The sequence below is a fragment of the Alnus glutinosa genome, chromosome 12 (assembly GCF_958979055.1).
Source record: "Alnus glutinosa chromosome 12, dhAlnGlut1.1, whole genome shotgun sequence".
NCBI lineage: Eukaryota > Viridiplantae > Streptophyta > Magnoliopsida > Fagales > Betulaceae > Alnus > Alnus glutinosa.
Genome location: NC_084897.1, coordinates 10,861,397 through 10,880,620, shown reverse-complemented (window position 1 = coordinate 10,880,620; position 19,224 = coordinate 10,861,397). Strand labels below are relative to the sequence as shown.

Genomic DNA, 19,224 nt, shown 5'->3' with positions numbered 1-19,224 from the left:
TTGGCATATGAGATCGTGTCACGTGGACCGTAAAAAAAAAAAAAAAACAGAGGCTGTCAACATAGAGTTATTTGTGAAATAGACATGCGTAAAAGGAGTTATCTATCACTTCTTAAATCCTAAAGGGTTTTTCACCGCTTCAAATTCCCTGGCCTAATTTTATAATTTTCCCTTAGTATTTATTATTTACCCAAAGGAGGCTATTGGGAACACATAATCGTGATAAGGGAAAAAAAAGAAGGATACGGATATCCTCATATAGTCATATGGGGGCATAATTTTCCCTTAATATATTTATTTACCCAAAGGAGGGTATTGGTTCACATAATCGTGAGGAAAAAAGGTATACAGGTCTTCTCATCTGGGTGCAAGAACATCGTTGTTCCCGTACCCCCACACTCCTTTCCTCCTCTTCCATACATCACCGAAGAACACCAAATTGCAGAGATTCGAAAACGATGTCGTCCGAAGATGGCTTTGAGGCTCACCACCAAGTGCAACACCCTGGTGCGCGCTTTTTTCATTTGCAATCAAATTTGATCTATTTTTTTTTCGTTATTATTGTTTTATTTTTATAATTTTTTCTTGTTAATATAGTATTATTATTCGCTGAGCAAACTCTAAGATTAGATTTAGGATCATAGAGATTAGGACGAAGCATTTTAATTTCTGGAAAATTATTTAATACCTATTTTGATTGTTATTTCATTTTCTTGACTCTTAATTGAAAGGTGAGTACAGGGCTAGGGTTTTGCAGGGTTAAGTAACAGTTGGTTTATTGGAAAAGATAAATGAATGAACAATTAGGAGATGGATTGGTGAGGAATTGCCATGAGTTTTCGTGTTTTAGAGAAAATTTGTTATACCCATTTGGGTTTTTTTGTTGTTTGCATTCATATAATGCTGAGTAAGTACGATGGGGTTAGGGTTAAGTTTGGCTTGTTTATTACAAAAACAAAAAAAAAGGAGGGAAAACTATGTTTTAGCCCCCAATGTTTCACCCAAATTGCAATCTTGTCCCCAAAATGAAAAAAACTTGCAATGCACCCCAACCAAGTTTTAAAAATTTGCAATGTAGCCAATTCTTCAAAAAATATCCCTAAAAAAAAATCAATTTATCCCTTTTTTTTTTCTCTTTTTTTTTTTTTTAAAAAAAGAATTAAAAAAAGGGGGTGGCCGATTAGGGGTGGCCAAACCACTCCCATGGGCCATGGGGGTGGTTCGCCACCCCCAGGCCGGCCACCCCCAAATGCTCCATGGGGTGGCTTCGGCCACCCCCAATATTTTCTTTTTTTAATCGTTATTTTTTTTTTAAAAAAAAAAGAAAAAGAAAAAGAAAAAGATTTTTGAAGGGATATTTTCAGAAGATTTTTTAAGGGATATTTTTTTAAAAAAATTCTCCATCTTCTCAACCTTAAATCTCATTAATCTATGGAGCGTTGGTGTTGCGTGGAGGCCAAGACTTTTGTTTTCACGGTAGTAGAAGGAGCTTCGGTGGTGAGATTGGTAGAAAGGAGGAAGTCTTTCTCCGGGCTAGTTCTCAAAGCTTAGGGTGGTTGGCGTCGACAATGGAGAACTTGCAGTGGTGTCCGGGGGAGAAGGACTTTATCAGGTCCTTCGGGGAGGGGTCTAAGGTACTCATAGTCAGACGAGGTGGTAACGCAGCAGGAAGGTTTCTTGAAGTGGCAGTCTATGGTGTGGGTGGTCGGAGAGGAATTATCTTCATTCCAGAAGGTCGTGATGGGAGGGGCTAGAGGAGTTTTGTCCTTGAATTGGATAAGATCAGTGCATTCCTAAAAGCACCGTTTAGGCTTGGAGTGGCTCGTCATGCTACAGTTCTAGAGAAGACAAGGAGAAATGGTGATGGCGCCATTGGAGGATATGACCCGGTTGATACTAATAGAGCTCTCAGCAAAGATGGTGCGCCCTCCTTCGCAGATGTTCTGCGTTCAGGTCCCGGTTGCATGGAGGTGGAGAGGACGCTGTCTCTACCAGCGATTCCTTTGGCTAAGGATCGTGGTGATCGCCCGGAGGAGTAGAAGCTACCGATTGTGATATCGAGTGGTTCAGTAAACGCGAATGTTCAAGTGAATCCTCTGGGTATGGACCATTGTTACCGGTGTGGTCTTGAACTTGCGAAGGCCAAGATGGTTCCTGCTGTTTGTGACAAGACAGGTTGCGTCCATGGTGATACTTCAGCAGGAAATCAGTTGTCAGGAGAGTTGAACACGTTTTCCTCTCTTTTGAGTTGGAAAAGACAGCTGGAGAAGTTGAAGGCTGAGGTGGACCAAGCTTTTAGCAGGGTTTGTGAAGGGATTCTTGAGTTTGTGCCTGGGTTAAAGCCCAAGGTTAATGGGCGGAAGAGAAAGAATAAACTCAAGAAGAAGAGGAGGCTTCGTTGGGTTCGGAAAGATCTGAAGCCCAACGCTTTAGTCCTGAATGATCGTGTTGTGTGTCCTATGGAGGGTCTGTCGCCGGTGAAGGGCATAGCGGGTTCAGATAAGTCTCCGGTAACTCCTGAGAACTCCGGTGGGTTGGGTTTTTTGTCGTCTGGCACCCTTGCTCCGGGGAACCAGCTTGTCGGGTGTTCCTCTAGTCCTGAGCGGGGTTCTGCTTTAGTCCTGAATGATCGTGTTGTGTGTCCTGTGGAGGGTTTGTCGCCGGTGAAGGGCATAGCGGGTTCAGATAAGTCTCCCGCAACTCCAGAGAACTCCAGTGGGTTGGGTTTTCTGTTGTCTGGCACCCTTGCTTCGGGGAACCAGCTTGTTGGGTATTCCTCTAGTTCTGAGCGGGGTTCTCGGCCAGAATATGACAAAGATTCTTTGAAGGGAGAAACGGGTACGTTTGAGAAGATGGGTCTGTCTCCTAAGCTGCCAGAGGTCATCGGAGGTCCACCTTTCGCCCTGGAAGTCCTTGTACCAGTAAATGCTTCTCCTCCTTTGGTCATGAGTCCTGGGCCAGTTTTAACCATCCCTGTTTCGGAGGTTTTTCCCAAAGACCTGGTTGTTTTTGCCAAAGCTCCTAGGGAATCAGTTGATGTGTTGATTGTGTGGGCAGATTCGGGTCTTCCGGACTCTTTGGTTCCTTCGGGTCTTCCTTCATCTGTTCCTATGTTGACCCACAGTTCTGGTTTGGGAGTCAGGAATGGGCTGGAACTTGCTTTATTCCCAGAGGAAGAGCCTGAACCTTTGTCTTTTATTGACAAGGTCAGGGGATTTTCTGGTAAGAAGACCCCAGAGGGCTTTTTGAAAGCGGTTCTAGCATATAGCCACTGGGTGGGAATTACTTGTGATGGCTATGAAGGTCAACTTTCGGCTGTGTTTGAGGCTATAATCGATAGTAATGTTAAGAAGGCAGCGGGTCCTAGCTAGTGCTTGAGCTTGAAAGGTACAAGGGAATTAAATAGATTAGCTTGTTCTGTTAATTATGACGCACATAGTGGTAGCACCTCTCTTGGTATGTGCAAAGGTAGGGATTTTGGTGGTTTTTTATGAGGCCCAAAATCCTCTCTTGGAATGTTAGAGGGATAAACGAGGGTGATAAGCGGTTGAAAGTCAGAAACTTATTAAGGCAATGGAAGGCTGATATTATTTGCTTGCAAGAAACTAAACTGGATTTTGTTTTCAATAGTTTAGTGAGAAGTCTGTGGGGTTGTCACTTTGTTGATTGGTGCTATTTAGCTTCTCGCGGAGCCTCTAGTGGTATTTTGATTATGTGGGATAGAAGGATTGTAGAGAAGATTGATGTGTATGTGGGCGAGTTCGTTGTTGCCTGTTCGTTCAGAAGCGTTGCTGATAACTTCTCTTGGGCTTTTGCTGGGGTCTATGGTCCTAACTTGGACTCTCTTAGAAGTTCTCTCTGGGATGAGTTGGCTGGCCTTTCTTCTTGGTGGGAGCTGCCTTGGTGCATCGGGGGTGACTTCAATGTCACACGCTTTCTTACTGAAAGATCTAGAGACGTTCGTCTTAATGCGGCTATGATGGAGTTTTTGGATTTTATTTTTGAGCAGGATCTTATGGATCTCCCTCTTACAGGAGGGCCATTTACGTGGTCTAATAATTAGGAGATTCCCTCTTGGTCTCGCCTCGATAGATTTCTTGTTTCTCCAGATTGGGAAGTCAAGTTTCCAGGTTCTCTTCAGAAAAGGCTTCCAAGACTGTGTTCTGATCATTTTCCTATTCTTCTTGATTGTGGTGGTGTTCATTGGGGTCCCAGACCGTTCAAGTTCGAGAATATGTGGTTAAAGGCTGAAGGGTTTGTGGATAGGGTGCGTCTTTGGTGGGAGTCTTATAGCTTCCAAGGCTCGCCTAGCTTCATCTTCTCTCAAAAGCTTAAGGCTTTGAAGATTGATCTCAAAAGATGGAACGATCAGGAGTTTGGTAATGTGGAGTTCCGCAAGAAAATGCATATGGAAGATTTGTGTGCTCTTGATAGATTGGAGGAACAACGGGGTTTAACTCTCGAAGAAAAGGCGAGGAAATGTGGGGTCATCAGAGATCTGGAGAATTCTATTTTACAGGAGGAGATTAGCTGGAGACAAAAGTCTAGGGCTCTTTGGCTTAAAGAGGGTGATAAATGCACTAAATTCTTTCATCGAGTAGCCAATTCGAATAGGAGATCCATTTCCATTGAGTCTCTCTTTGTCAATGGCTCTATCTCTTATGATCAGCAGGTTATTAGGGATCATGTTGCTCAATTTTATAAATCTCTTTTTGCAAAACCTTTCAGTTGGAGGCCTAGGATGGATAACCTTGTTTTTGACAATTTGGATGCGGGTGAAGCTTCTTCCTTAGAACTTCCTTTTGAGGAAAGGGAGGTCTTAGAGGTGGTTAAAGGTTTGAATCGTGATAAGGCTCCAAGCCCTGATGGGTTCACTCTTGCGTTCTTCCAAGATTGTTGGGATGTGATCAAGACTGATCTCATGGGGGTTTTCCAGGACTTTCACACTCATAGCAAGTTTGTCAAAAGCATTAATGCCACTTTTTTAGCCTTAATTCCGAAGAAGTTTGGGGCTGTGGATCTTAAAGATTTTTGGCCTATTAGTCTTGTAAGTGGTGTTTACAAGATCATTGCTAAAGTTCTTGCTAATAGGCTCAGAAGGGTTGTGGAGAAGATTATTTCGAATCCTCAAAATGCTTTTGTGAAAGGAAGGCAAATTCTTGATTCTGTTCTTATAGCTAATGAGTGTCTGGATAGTCGCATCAAATCAGGTGAACCAGGGTTACTTTGTAAACTGGATATTGAGAAGGCTTATGATCATGTTAACTAGGATTTCTTATTGTATATATTGAGAAGATGTGGCTTCGGGGAGAGATGGTGTTCTTGGATAGCGCATTGTATTTCTTCGGTGTGTTTTTCGGTTTTGGTGAACGGCACCCCTTATGGGTTTTTTAGCAGCTCTCGTGGTCTTAGACAGGGTGATCCTCTGTCGCCTCTTTTGTTTGTCATTGTGATGGAGGCCTTCAGCAAGTTGTCCTCTATTACTGTTCAAAGGGGTTTTCTCTCTGGCTTCTCTTGTGGGGTGGCATAGGCGAAGAATTTAAATTTCATCTGGTTAATTGGGCCAAGGTTTGTTCTTCTATTTCAAGTGGTGGTCTGGGCATCAGAAATTTGAGGATTTTCAATAAGGCTCTGTTAGGGAAGTGGTTGTGGCGCTATGCCCATGAGAGAGAGGCTTGGTGGAAATCTGTTGTGGATGTAAAGTACGGATCTACTTGGGATGGTTGGTGTTCTATAGACCCCCCTGGGTCACACGGAGTGGGGTTATGGAAGAATATTAGGAAAGGGTGGAGTTTGCTTTGCAGTCATACCAGACTTATGCTGGGAAATGGATCTAGGATCCGTTTTTGGGATGATGTGTGGTGTGGCGAGGTGCCTCTTAAGGAAGCTTTCCCAGTTTTGTACGACATTGCGTGTTACAAGGATGCACATGTTGCAGACCATTTGGTTGTGGTGAGCGGGTCCTATCAGTGAGATGTTAGCTTCTTCCGAGCGGCCCACGACTGGGAGGTGGATGTTTTGGCTTCTTTTTTCTCTTTGCTGTACTCAACCAGAGTGAATTGTGAGGGGGAAGATCAGCTCTGGTGGTCTCCTTCTTACAAAGGGAAATTTGATGTTAAATCTTTCTATAAGGCTCTTGCTTGCAAAGAGGCTATTCATTTTCCCTGGAAAAGTATTTGGCGGACCAAGGTTCCATTGAAAGTGGCTTTCTTTGTTTGGACGGCAGCGCAAGGGAAGATCCTCACCTTGGACAACCTCAGAAAGAAGCGTGTCATTGTGATTGATAGATGTTGCATGTGCAAAATGAATGGGGAGTCGTTGGATCACCTTCTTCTCCATTGCGAGGTTGCACGTGCTCTATGGAACGCCATCTTTAGTCGCTTCAGTCTGTCTTGGGTTATGTCTCTTCGGGTGGTAGATTTATTCGCTTGCTGGTGGGCGGGTGGTCGTTCTCGGAGTGCAGCCGTGTGGAAGATGGTCCCTTGTTGCCTTTTGTGGTGCTTGTGGAGGGAATGCAATGATAGGCAGTTTGAAGACAAAGAAAGAACCACTGAGGAACTCATTTCCTTTTTCTTTCATTCTTTGTACTCTTGGTCGGCTGCGTTCCTCGCACCTTTATCGTTTAGTTTTAATGATTTCCTTGTATTGTTTTCTTCTTCCTCTTAGATGCCTTTCTTGTATACTTCCTGTGTACTTGATTGTGCTTTGCGCTTTTTAATGATATTTCTCTTACTTATCAAAAAAAAAAAGAATTGGTTATATTGCAAAATTAGGAAATTTGGTCGGGATGCATTGCAAGTTTTTTTTTCACTTTGGAGGCAAGATTGCAGTTTGGGTGAAACTTTGAGCCGGGTGGGGGGGGGGGGGGGGGTAAATTGTAGTTTTCCCAACCAAAAAAAAAAAAAGAAATTTGGGAATTGAGTTGCCGAGGAGTTGCGTGAATTTCCATGTTTTTGTGGAATTTTTATTTTCGGTTCTATATTGTTTGCCAAGGTGGGAGGCAGGAAGCGAGGTAGAGATAAAAAAAAAAAGAAACATATAAAATTGGTTAGCGTGGTATGGTATGGATTTATTTTATGTCCTTGGGTATTGAGTGGATTCTCAGTTGATTTTCTGATGCCCATATGTTTATATTTTTGTTTAATGAATTTTTTCATATATATATATATATATATATATATATGCTCATAGCCTGAGTTGTCTTATGTTTGCTGAGTTTTTACATTCATGTTCTTTTGTTTTCTCTAATTAGAAGCACTTTTGTATACTTCTTGTGTATTAGGGTTGCGCACCTCTGCTCTTTTTAATGAGATTATATTACTTATCAAATATATATATATATATATATTGCTTGGTAATTTAACTCATGTGCCAAATAGGGTTAGAACCTGCAATGTCTCACCCACTCCCCTAATCTTAAGGGGTTGGAAATGCCATTTGGGTTACTCTGATTTTGCATTAATTGTGTTATATATAAATAGTGGGTAGTGGGTGAGAGGTTGATTTGCCTCAGGTTAACAGTTTGTAGTTTTATTTGTTATGAAGATGTGCAAAAGAGAAAACTTAATTTGGGGTTTTGGCGGGCCCCATGTGCTAAAGATGTGATTGGTTTTTTTTTTTTTTTTTTTTTTTTTAAAAAAATTCTAGTTGTTCTTTATTCTAATTCTTACTTTCTCATTAGAGCAGTTAATTTAATGGGCATTCTTACTCCCTTCCTCCCTCTTTCCGCAAGCGGTGGCGTGTGTAGGCGCTTCTCGCTAGTTTTTAGCCTCAGACTTCTCTCTTCCTCTACTCTTTCACTCTAACTTGACTAGGAGTGTCTAGAAAAGAGTGGTTCTGCAACCCCAAAGATAACTGTTGGTTCTGGGAAGCTTGCGTCACTTGGGTTTTCAGCCATGTGAGCAGCGCGTGGTGGCATGGCTGCTGCGAACCCCTTCGGGGGTTGTCCTATGCGGTTGGGTGTGGAGAGTCGGTTCTTTGTGGAGGTGAAATCTTTCATCTTCTCGATGGTGAAAGGGTCTGTTGAGTTGAGGGTGGTGGAAAAGATGAATGGTTTCTCAGGGTGGGTTCTGCTGGGCGCGCGTTGCGTTGCTTGGTTGTTGTTGATGGTGGAAGAGGTGTTGCGAAACCCTGGTTCTGAGGATTTCGTTAAATCTTTCAGGGAGGGTTCGAAGGTGGCTATCGTTTGGAGGGTGGGAATAGCTCTAGCCAGTTCTTGAAGGTGGCGGTATATGCTGTGGGTGGCCGGAGAGGGATGATTGTGTTCCCTGAAGGCTGTGACGGGCGGGGTTGGGTCGTGTTTCTGGAGAGCTGAGCAAAGCATTGGCTTTTTTTGAATCAACGGTGGTGTCGTCTTCCTCTAGTGGCGCTTCGGCAGGGAAGAGTTTGGGTAAGGTCACGGTCTTTTTGTCGTTCGCGGAGGTGGTGCGCTTGCTGGCTCCTGACTTAGTTGGCGGGCCTCTAGTTCAGATGGTGGCTGTGGTCTGGTGCGAGATGGAGAAGCTTGTTCCGCTGGGTCGGGAGCAGGAGACGATCTGGCAGGCAGTGGATTGCTTCGCAATGGAGAGGTCCTTTGGGTAAAGACCTTCTTGCTGATGGCTCCAGGATTCGAGAATCCATTGGGTGCAGTCTAGCGATCTCCAAGCAGAGGGTTGCAGTGGGTGACGTAGAGATTGAAGGTGACGCTTCAGAGGAGTTTGGTTCTAGAGGGTGTAGTCTGGCAAACTCTAAGAAGAGGGTTGCAGTGGGTGACATAGAGGTTGAAGGTGACGCATCAGATGAGTGTGGGGTTTTCTAGAAGCTTCTTGGTATTTTTGAAGTGTGGCTTGTGTGCTTGTGGGCATAGGAATTATTTGGGCTTGCATTTCTCTTTTGGGTTGAAGTGGAGAATGGGTAGGTTTGGGTTGAGCTAGATGTTGAAGAGTGGTTTTGGGTTGGGCTGGAGGCATTTAAGGGCTGGGTCTAGTAGGGTGGGCTATAGGCCTTATTCGATTACGACCACCAAGTTTGGTCTTGACCCGGTTTGAGGGGTCTTTTCCGGAGCCGGTAGGCTGTGTTGGGGGGGTCTTGTTCGGTGATGTCGGAGTGCGGGGTCCCATCTGCCCATCAGTTTCCAAGCAGGTGTAGAGATATTATCGGAAAGCAAAGAGAGGCAGTGTTGGACAGGTGGACGCCTCTCTGGTTGCTGAGGTTGTGGCAGCGATCAATGTTCCGATAGCGCAGTCTTTGGGTGTTCCTTCTCAGCTCCCTTTCGTGGCCACGGTCCAGTCCTCGTTGGCTGTAGGTGGGGGAGGGGTTCTGGTTGTCCAGCCCTCGTCTGGTGGTGTTGGGCCTACTTTTTCGTATACGTTTGGTGTTGTTTGGGGAGAGGGGGGGGGGGGTTCCTTCCCCCTTTTCAGTGGGTTTTGTTTCCTCTGAGGCCATTCTCCTCGGTATTTGGGTGTTCTCTCCAGTTTTTACTTGATATGTTTTAGAGAGAAGTTGAGAGCATAAAAGGGATAGTGGATATGGAAGTGTAGGAGCATATGCAAAAGTGATCGTCTTCATTGTCTTAGATAAGTTATCTTTGAGGACACAATTTCTGATCCCCAGCCCTCCCTAGCAGATCGAAGAGCAGTGTGCTAACGGAGGCGCGTGAGAGCGTGTCTTCTTAGGGATTTCCTTTGGTCAGCCTTCCACGCTCGGGTTCAGTGCGGGGTTAGAGTTTTCGTGCATCAGGAAGCATTTTGGGTCGAGCAAGCTAGTCAAACGATGTATCCTATGTCTGGGTGGTTCTCTTCTCTGGCGATTATGTAATTCTTTGTTGGGTAGGTCCTTTGTTTTTGGGTGTTTCTCGATGGAAAAGAGATTTCTTGTAGAATCGAAATCTTTTGTCCTCTCAATGCTGGATGGGGCTTCGGTGTTGAGGGTGGAGAAGAGAAAAGGTTTCTTGGGTGCAGTCGTCCTGAGCCTCTAGAGTTCCAATTGGCTTGCGACGATGATAGAATCTCTTTTGGGTTTCCCTGAAGATGAAGATTTCATTAAGTCCTACAGGGAAGGGTCTAAGGTCCTGATTATTCGTAAAGGGGGTAATAAAGACGGCCGGTTCTTAGAGGCGTCAACATATGGGTCCGGTGGTAGGAGAAGGTTTATTTTGATCCTTGAAGGGCGTGGAGGTTGGGGATGGCATAAGTTTTCAGGCGAGTTGAGAAAGGTTTCAGATTTTCTCTCTGCGAAGGTGGGTTGTGGGAGGCTGTCCCTGGAAGCGCTCTTTCAGGGTGGTAAGGAGGAAAGGAAAAGGCCGGGTTCCACCTTTGTCAATCTGGGCCCTTCGTTTGCGGCTGTGGTGAGCTCGGGTTCGTCTTTTGCCGCGAAGGAGATGACCAGTGTAGGTAGTGGGCTTCTCAGGCAGGGGATCCCTATGGACGAGCTGGGCGCTATTGATATCCTCCCTGTGGTGTGAAGCGGAGATTTTGTAGCTCCGAGATCGGCGGTGGACTGCTCTCTGTTGGAGTCTACTTTGGTCGGTCCGCTAGTCATGGGTCTTCTTCCTTGTCCATTGGGTAATTAGCAACCCATAGTTTGTCCCTCTGCTCGAGGTGTGCCAGGTTCAGTTTGTTTCAAGTGGAGAAAAATTTTGAATTTGAATTTGAACTGGCTCACGTGGAGAAAAATTTTCATCAGTTTCAAGTTGGCTATGGGTCGAGTTTTTGGGAAGCATTTGGGTAGCCTTGCTGGGTTCGGTCTGGGACTCAGGCCCAAAGGCTTTCGGTTGGGTCGACTTATGCCAAAGCCTAAATACAAAGCCTCTCATCAGACGAACTGTTCTGAAAGCGCCGGTCTGTCAGACGCCTATAGGAGAAGCTTTCGACCGGAGACGTTGGCAGCAGCCGAATTTGTTAAGCCATCTTTGGTGGCCGAACATGTCAAGCCTCCCTCTCCCTTCGAGTCTTCCCCCTTGTCGGTTTTAGATTTGATCCCTCTGGTGACTCTAAATGCTTTTCCGGTTCCGACGACGCCAAAGTCTTACTTTGGGATGGTTACGGGTTGGCTTACTGTTGGAGGTTTGGAGGCTGTTTCATCAGAAATCACAGAAGTTGCAGGTACGATGACATCGGCTTCCCTTGGATGTTCTATTCGGCAGGAGCATAAGTCGCCGTTAGTCCCTGGGGATATTTCGGTTTTGGCCTATTCCAAGGGTGGGTCGACTGTTTTGGGTGAGAAATTCTCTTCGGCTGATAAGTTGTCTCCAGAGAAGTCGTCAGGCTCTCCTGGGTGTCTTCTTCAACCGGAGACCTCGTTGTCTCCTCCTCTACCGGAGGCGTCATCGCCGGCGGTCTCTAGGGTTATTTTGGGTTTGTCTTTTTTCGAGGGTGGGCCTAGCTGTCAGCACGTTGATCCAAACGGAGATGTGGGCTTGGGTCCGACGGAGATTCAGCCGGAGACTTTGTCGGAGATTTCTTTGGGGTCAAAATCTGGGGTGGATGAGAAGTTGACGTCGGAGTGGGAGTTAGATGTCAGGAAGAAGGCTGCTGGGATTTGGGAGATGTTGTCCCAGGAGTTTGCATGGACGGTGTGTGAGGAGCATGGCGAGAGGATCAGGGCTATTACGGAATAAATGATTTAAGTGTCAGAAGACTAAGGGCAAAAAGGAGCTGCTGAATCTGCAAAGCGCCGTTAATTATGGCGATTCTAAAACTTCTAGGCGTAGGAAAGGCAAGACCCATTTGTTGTAGGGTTGTATGCCTTGGGGGTTTTTGTGGTTTGTTTCTCGGGTCCTTGGGTTTACTTTTCCTATTGTTTTGGTTGTTTGTTGGGTTTTCAGGTTAGCTTTGGTTCTCCTTTGTATACCACATGTGTATTTATGGGCGCCTTATGCTTCATTTCTTAATAAAACTTTAATTACCTATAAAAAAAAAATGTTTTAGAGAGAACAACAGTCTTCTTGGGTCTTCGAGGTGGGTGATTCTTCGAAGGGGGGTGATCCTGGGGGAGGGGTTGTTGTTTACCCCAGGATAGTGCAAGATGCTAGGTCGTGTTTTCACAAGATGGGGATTTCTTTCAAGGGGTCTGAGAAGGGTTTTCTGGATTTGTTGACCTTAGTTGATGAAAGGCGGTTCTCTGACTCTGCTCCTAAGAAAAAAGGGATAAGAGAGGTCAATAATCTAGAATGCTCGATCAATTTCGGTGTTAGGGGTGTGGGTTTTAGCCGGTTTAGAGGCAAGAAGTTGGGGGTTTAATATAGCCTTTCTTCTGTTTTTGGGTTTTTTCGGGTGTTCTTCCTTTATTTTCTGTTTTTCTTTTGGTATCCTTGTATACTCCCTGTTTGCTTAAGGGCGTCTTTACACTTTCTAATGCTATTTCTTTTATTACCTATAAAAAAAAATAAAAAAAAATAAAAATTGGGCATTTGAATGCTTGTTTTCCTTTGAATCATGATTCCATTCTTTGCATTGGCTGAAAGAGAAGTAAAAAGAGGGTCCTTTTGGGAAGAAATTAAAGAGCACACATCATCCTATATTCACTAAGAGTAATGCTATATACTACACCACTATACGACTATCCCACTATTATCCTATTATGCTGACGTGATATTGTCAATCCACCCTTAGATTGGCCAATGTTAAAAGAAAAAAAAAAAAAAAATCTAATGGTGGTTTGATAATGCCATATCAGTAGCATAATGGAATAGTGGTGCCGATGACTTATTTGGGTATGCTGTTGGGGGCGTCGTTCAAATCTATTTCTATTTGGAATGGGGTTATTGAGAAGGTGGAACGAAGGTTGGCTAGTTGGAAGAAACTATATTTGTCCAAGGGTGGTAGGGTAACTTTGATTCACAGTACTCTTTCTAGCATTCCTACTTATTATTTATCTCTGTTCCTTATTTCTGTGAGTGTAGCTAAGCAACTGGAGCAGCTTCAAAGGGAGTTTCTGTGGAGTGGTTTGGGTGATGAGACTAAATTTCATTTAGTCAATTGGCATCGAGTCTGTACTCCAATTAAGGCTGGTGGACTGGGTTGACGTAATGTTATTATTAATTTTAATCAAGCCTTATTGGGGAAGTGGATTTGGAGGTTCTCTCAGGAGCGTGATGCTTTGTGGAGATCAGTGATTGAGGTGAAGTACGAGAGTGTGAGGGGAGGTTGGTGTTCTTTACCGGTTACGGGGCCTTATGGTGTCAGTGTTTGGAAGTTTATTCGAAGGGGGTGGGATAGTGTTGCCAAGTTTTTGCGTTTTGAGGTGGGTGATGGGTCTCATATTCGCTTTTGGCATGATCTTTGGTGTGGGGACAAGCCTCTCAAGCTCTGTTTTCCAGCTTTGTACTCTATTGCGCGTTCTCCTGATGCTTGGGTGGTGGATAATTTGTCTGTGGTTGGAGGCGTGGTTCATTGGAATGTTCTCTTTACGCGCTATGCTCAGGATTGGGTGGTGGAGATGGTGATGTCCTTCTTTGATCAGTTATACTCTACTCGGGTTCGGCATGGCGAGGTTGATAGGGTGGTGTGGAATCCTTCAAAGAGGAGGAATTTTGAAGTGAAGACTTTCTACAAAGCTTTAGTTTGTCACGAGGCGGCCTCTTTTCCTTGGAAGGGTATATGGCGTGTTAAAGCTCTAAAGCGGGTGGCGTTCTTTGTTTGGACAGCGGCTTTAGGAAAGATCTTAACTCATGACAATTTACGTAGGCGTGGTATTGTGGTGGTTGAGTGGTGTGTTATGTGTAAAAAGCATGGGGAGTCCGTTGATCACCTTCTTCTTCATTGTGATGTGGCTCGGGTTGTTTGGAGTTTTTTTTATAGCTTGTTCGGGGTGGAGTGGGTTATGCCTAGTAGTGTCGTGGATTTATTGAGTGGTTGGAGCACTTTGCTGGGTCGTGGTCCTGTTTTTCGTATTTGGAAGTAGGTTCCTTTATGTGTTTTGTGGGGCTTGTGGCGTGAGAGAAATTCTAAGCTTTTTGAGGATGTGGAGGTTTCGGTTGGGGCTTTTTGTAGAAAGGTGCTTAATTTGTTATATCTTTGGGTGTCGGCGCATAGCCCGGGTAGTTTGTTGTTCGCTGACTTTTTACTTTCTTGTTCTTTCATTTCCTTTGTTTAGGGGCACTTTTGTATACTTCCTGTGTACTAGGGTTGCGCCCCTTTGCGCTTTTTAATGAATTCTTACTTATAAAAAAAAATGTAGCATTTCTCATTCAATAAACATGCAAAATCACTTATAAAAAAAAAATTGCAGAGTCACATACATGCATATATGTGTTCTTGAGAGAATTTAAGTTTCTTTGTTTTTGGAAAATGAATATTATTGCTGGATAATTTCCAGTATACTTGATGGATGGTGTGAGCTTCTATCTACTATTTCCCAGGATCCAGATAACAATTTAGAATATGTGTTGAGTTTGAATTTCTTTCTGGTCAATTGTCCATCTATATAGTACCCTGCTGCAATAGATGTTCCGGCTGACTTTCTGTTGGTTGATTTTAACTGTGAGTATGAATGTGTTTGTTGCGGATATACATGCATGCATCTTTGAATGCGTGTTGTGGCTCCAGAAAAGCAAGAATAACATAATGTTGTCTTCCTGGATTTTGCAGGTGCGGAACACAGTTTTGATGGGAACTGTGAAGCAATTACTGAAGTTGGATGGTATATTCTTGGTGAAAATCAACAACATGTTGGCCCTTATGCTTTTTCTGAGTTGCGTGGTAAGTGTTGTATTAGTAGACAATGTTGTGGTTCTTCTGGAGAACTGCTGGGCATGTGAAATATGGGTCAGTTGTCTTAAAACTAGTGCTAATGTGAATGGATGGCTTTTTGTTTTTAGTGATTTTAATTTTTTTTTCCTTCTCTCTTGAATTTCAGTTCTACCAGTAAACAATAGCACGGTTTCAGGACAATTGTTCCATCTCTATCATGTTGAATTGGTAATTACGAGCTATTGAAACATCTATTTAGCTTATTTACTTCGCCTGGACAGAGCATTTCTTAAATGGGTACCTCTCCGAAAGTACATTTGCCTGGTCTGAAGGCAGAAGCGAATGGCAGCCATTGTCCTCAATCCCTGGGCTGCTGACTGGAATTTCTCAGCACAGAGCTGATGATTCAACTACAGGTGTAGTCTTCTCTTCATTTTCTGTTTGACTACTGCTTTTGATTTTCTTTTGAATTATAGGTCTTACCATATGATGCATTGTGCAGTGTCTGCTTGTGATGATGATGAGTTTGAGAAATGGCAGAAGGAGGTTAGAGAGGCGGAAGCATTGGCAGAGGCACAAGCTTTAAAGAACGGAATTCTTTCTGGAAATGTTGGTGTTGACTTGGGGGAAGTTGATTATGACAGACCTTCAACGCCACCAGAGGGTGAGGAAGAATTCACTGATGATGATGGGACTACGTACAAGTGGGATCGTGGTCTTAGAGCTTGGGTCCCTCAGGTTGGTGCTTAGGGATATTCATTAGCTTTTAAATCTTTTTTATGGTTTACCTGATTTTGCAGAAATCTGGTAAAGCTTGAGCCGGAAAGCAACAAATTTTTTAGAAGTAGAACAAAAAACTTGTACACTTTCATTTGAATCAACTTTTGATTTGTTTTGTAGTCTGTACAGATGATGTAGCGGATGGCAAGAAAGATAAAGAATAGTAGTAACAATGTATACTATTCAAGGGAACATGCTAACAATTAGCTTAGAAAAAACAAAGAAACCGAAAATTTTAACTAAAATTTCAATATTTCGTTCTCAAAACCTGATTTGCAATACATCCACTGGTCTTCTTATAACATCAACCTAAAGCACCTAAAGATGGAAACTAAAACCTAAAGAGTAATTAATCATCTAAAAGGTAAACATTACATTAAGATTAAATCTTAAAAGGCAATAAAATCAACTAGAGATGGAAAGACTATATAAAAATGACAAGTCCTAATCTTTATGGAAATTACTGACACTAAGCTTAATGCTAAATAAGTTCCCATATGTGCATTGCCGCCCAAATCTGCAAGAAATCAAACAATGTTGTCTATTGGGATTTTTGCACATTCCTTTTTGATCGATTGCTTGTTTTCTGCACATTCCTATGCCTTTCTATTCATTGCGATCGCACTCCCGTTCCCGTCAAACGGGAGTGCAACCGGTTGGTTCTGCCAAGACTTTAGGGACGATTGGTCGCAACTCAGTTTGTATGGGTTGCGGCCAGTTGAGTCAGCCTGACCTCCTGAAAGCCCCCAATTGCACTCTCATTCGAACGTGTGTGATCGGGCTATTTTGCCCTTACTTCTGCATGTACCGGTTGCATTCCCATTGAGACGTGGGTGCAATCGGCCATTTTGCCTTGACCTAGAATTTGTCCTACATCAGACATCCTACTCAGAGAAACCTGTCCTCGAGTTTTCGTTTGGATATGGTGTCTCCTTCGGGGGTTGATACTTGAACAAGGAGTCGCCATTTTCCTCCATTTCATGGACAAGCTGCACTTGTTGTTGAGGAGGTGGAGGGTGATCTTCAACTTGCTCTGCACTGATGACACTGCTTTTTTTGAAAGCGTCTCCATTTTTCCTCTGTCACATTGATGGAATTGACAAGTTGCAATTATGGTTGAGGAGGTGGTGGGTAATCTTCCCTTAGCTCGGTTGACAACTCAAATGGATGTGGCTGCAGTGGTTGTTTTTCTGATGGCAGTTCTGCCTCCGCATCATCCTCATTGTGACTGAATTTCTGTTCGTAGGTTGGTTGCCGATTCAGAGGTTAATGATTATGGTTATGGACAAATCGAACGTGAATTCCGTCGCTGTTAATTAACCTGTCAACACTGCCAAACCTAAACCTGTTTCCTTGTCAGTCTAACAATAGTGTCCCAGAGTTTGCGTAACTCCCGCAATATCTACCGTGTCTCGCACTGTGCTTGCTAGCACTCATGTTTGTACGCCCAGAATTTGGCTCTTGAAAGTGGCCCTTCGTTACAAGCAATGTTGTTACAGAAATTGCTACCGTTATGCTGATTGGCCATCAATCGGGATAAAACCCTTCTGTGATACCACTTGTCATAGTGGATACCGAGAAAGATAAAGAATAGAAGCAACAATGTCTTCTATTTGAAGGAACAAGCTAACTAGCTTAGAAAAACAAAGAAACCGAAAATTTTCACTAAAATTTCAATACTTCATCTTCAAAAGCTGAAGATGTCTGCTGGCTGTGCTGTTAAAAGGTTACGGGTGCAGAGCCGCCAGTGAAGAAGGTTACAGAGCCTCCAGTGAAGCAGGGTCTATGAAGGGGATTTCTCAATCCTTGCCCGAAGGTGCCAGTTATTTTCACATCGCCGCAGAAGGTCGTCGAGGTTAGGTTGGTTGGACCTTCCTCCCCCCCGAGAGGTTGCCTATCTCCTTTTTCCACTGAAGGAAATGGATTTTCCCAATCTCGAAATTGGCCTGTCGATTTTGATCATAATAGGGAGATTGTGGTTTGGGAGGAGGACGAAGACTATTGGGATGGTTTACCCTTTGATTGGGCTTTGGATGGTTCTTTTGAGGAGGCCTTGGTTATTCGAGACGCCATGGAGGAAGATTTTTTGCGAGAGAAGATGATAGCACGCCAAAAGTCAAAAGGCAAGAGGGAGCTACTGGATCTGCAATGCTCCATAAATTATGGCGACGTCTTAGTCTCCTCTAGGCGAAGTAAAGGAAAAGCCCGCATGTTGTAGGGTTGTGTGCTTTGGTGGGTTGTGGGTATTCTCTTGGGTCTGTGGGTTTGTTCTCGTGTCTTGTTGGGCTCTTTTGTGGGTTGTTTTGGACTTTCTTTCTTGGGTTCTGGGGTTCTTTTTCTGTTTTCTGTCAGTTGTTGCGGGTTAGCTTTTGATATTTCTTGTGTATACTTCCAGTGCCTGTACGCTTTTTTAATAAATCTTTTCTTACCTATCAAAAAAAAAAAACTGATTTGTAATACATCCATCAGTCTTCTTTTAACATGCACCTAAAGCACCTAGAGATGGAAACTAAAACCTAAAGAGTAAGTAAATCATCAAAAAGGAAAAAACATTACAAAAGTTTAAATCTTAAAAGGCAATAAAATCAACTGAAGATGAAAAGAGGAAATAAAAATGACTAGTCCTAATTTTTATGGAAATTATTGATGCTAAGATTAATGCTAAATGAGGAAGAAAATTTGTTGGGATTGTGATCAACCAGGGAAAAGTTCACACACATCCATTGCCGCCCAAATTTAACAATATCGTCGGGATTTCCACACATTCCTATGCCTTTTTGTTCTTCATGATCGCACTCCTGTTCGAAAGGGAGTGCAACTGGCCAGAGTTCTGCGAAGACTCCAGGGACGACCGGTCGCAACCCCGTTCAAATGGGATGCGGTTGTTTGAGTCAGCTTTCCATCCCCAAAGCCCACAATCCCACTGTCATTGGAACGTAGTGTGATTGGGCTATTTTGCCCTTACTTCCGAATGTATTGATTGTACTCCTTTTCTAATGTGGGTATGATCAGGCCATTCTATCCCGACCTGGAATCTGTCCTACAACAGAATTTTAATTGCATTAATTGATCTGAAGAATTTTATGTTGCTTCTCTTTTGTACATGTCTTAGCTTTCGCATAAAGTGCTGTCATTTTCACCCCAATTTAGTTGCATCTATGTCTTTATACATCTTGAGCATGGATACTTTAAAGGTCTATAAGGGCATATGATTAGTCATACACTCACACTTAACCTCCAACTCTTTGCCACTGTCTCTCTCATTGGCAAATTCGTTGGGAAAGGCACTCTCTCTTTGCTCACCACCATTACCATGTTTCCAAATTCATGTACTTTCCCCTTTGGAACTCGTTGGAACCCTGTATGCTCACTAAACGTCCATCCTCTCTCTCTTCCCCTTCTACCTATGTTTTATTTCATGATTTTCTCACATGGCTGCACCACCACTACCACAATGTTCTTTTTATTGCCAACATTATCATTTCCCTTTTTTCCTTGTTTGCGTGGAGGCAATTACCCAACGTCCTCTTTTGGATTCCTGATGTAGTGCTGTGTCCTTTTTTATTTTCTTCTCTTTGTTTGATTCTGATGTAGTTGAGTGATTGCTGATCTACCTGGCAGCGCTACTACTATAAATAAAGCAGTGTCTGATCAGAAAAAGGAAGTTAACAATTAGGAAAAAGAGACATAAAACAGTAAATTAAAGAAAAGCCCTCACCATATATCTTTGAGGTAATTAAAACTGAAGGCTATTTGGTCCATTGAATAAGAGAAA

The 19,224-nt window shown here is 43.4% G+C and overlaps 1 protein-coding gene across 1 annotated transcript in view; it reads left to right on the top strand.

The window, feature by feature from the left end:
* Positions 1-221: 221 nt before the first annotated feature.
* LOC133852163 (splicing factor U2AF-associated protein 2) overlaps positions 222-19,224 on the top strand; it is a 38,913-nt gene continuing 19,910 nt past the window's right edge. The window contains exons 1-4 of the mRNA XM_062288854.1: positions 222-507; positions 14,568-14,678; positions 14,951-15,085; positions 15,172-15,407. Coding sequence (XP_062144838.1) covers positions 459-507; positions 14,568-14,678; positions 14,951-15,085; positions 15,172-15,407 — 531 coding nt within the window. The 5' untranslated portion in view covers positions 222-458. The remainder of the gene's footprint in view (positions 508-14,567; positions 14,679-14,950; positions 15,086-15,171; positions 15,408-19,224) is intronic.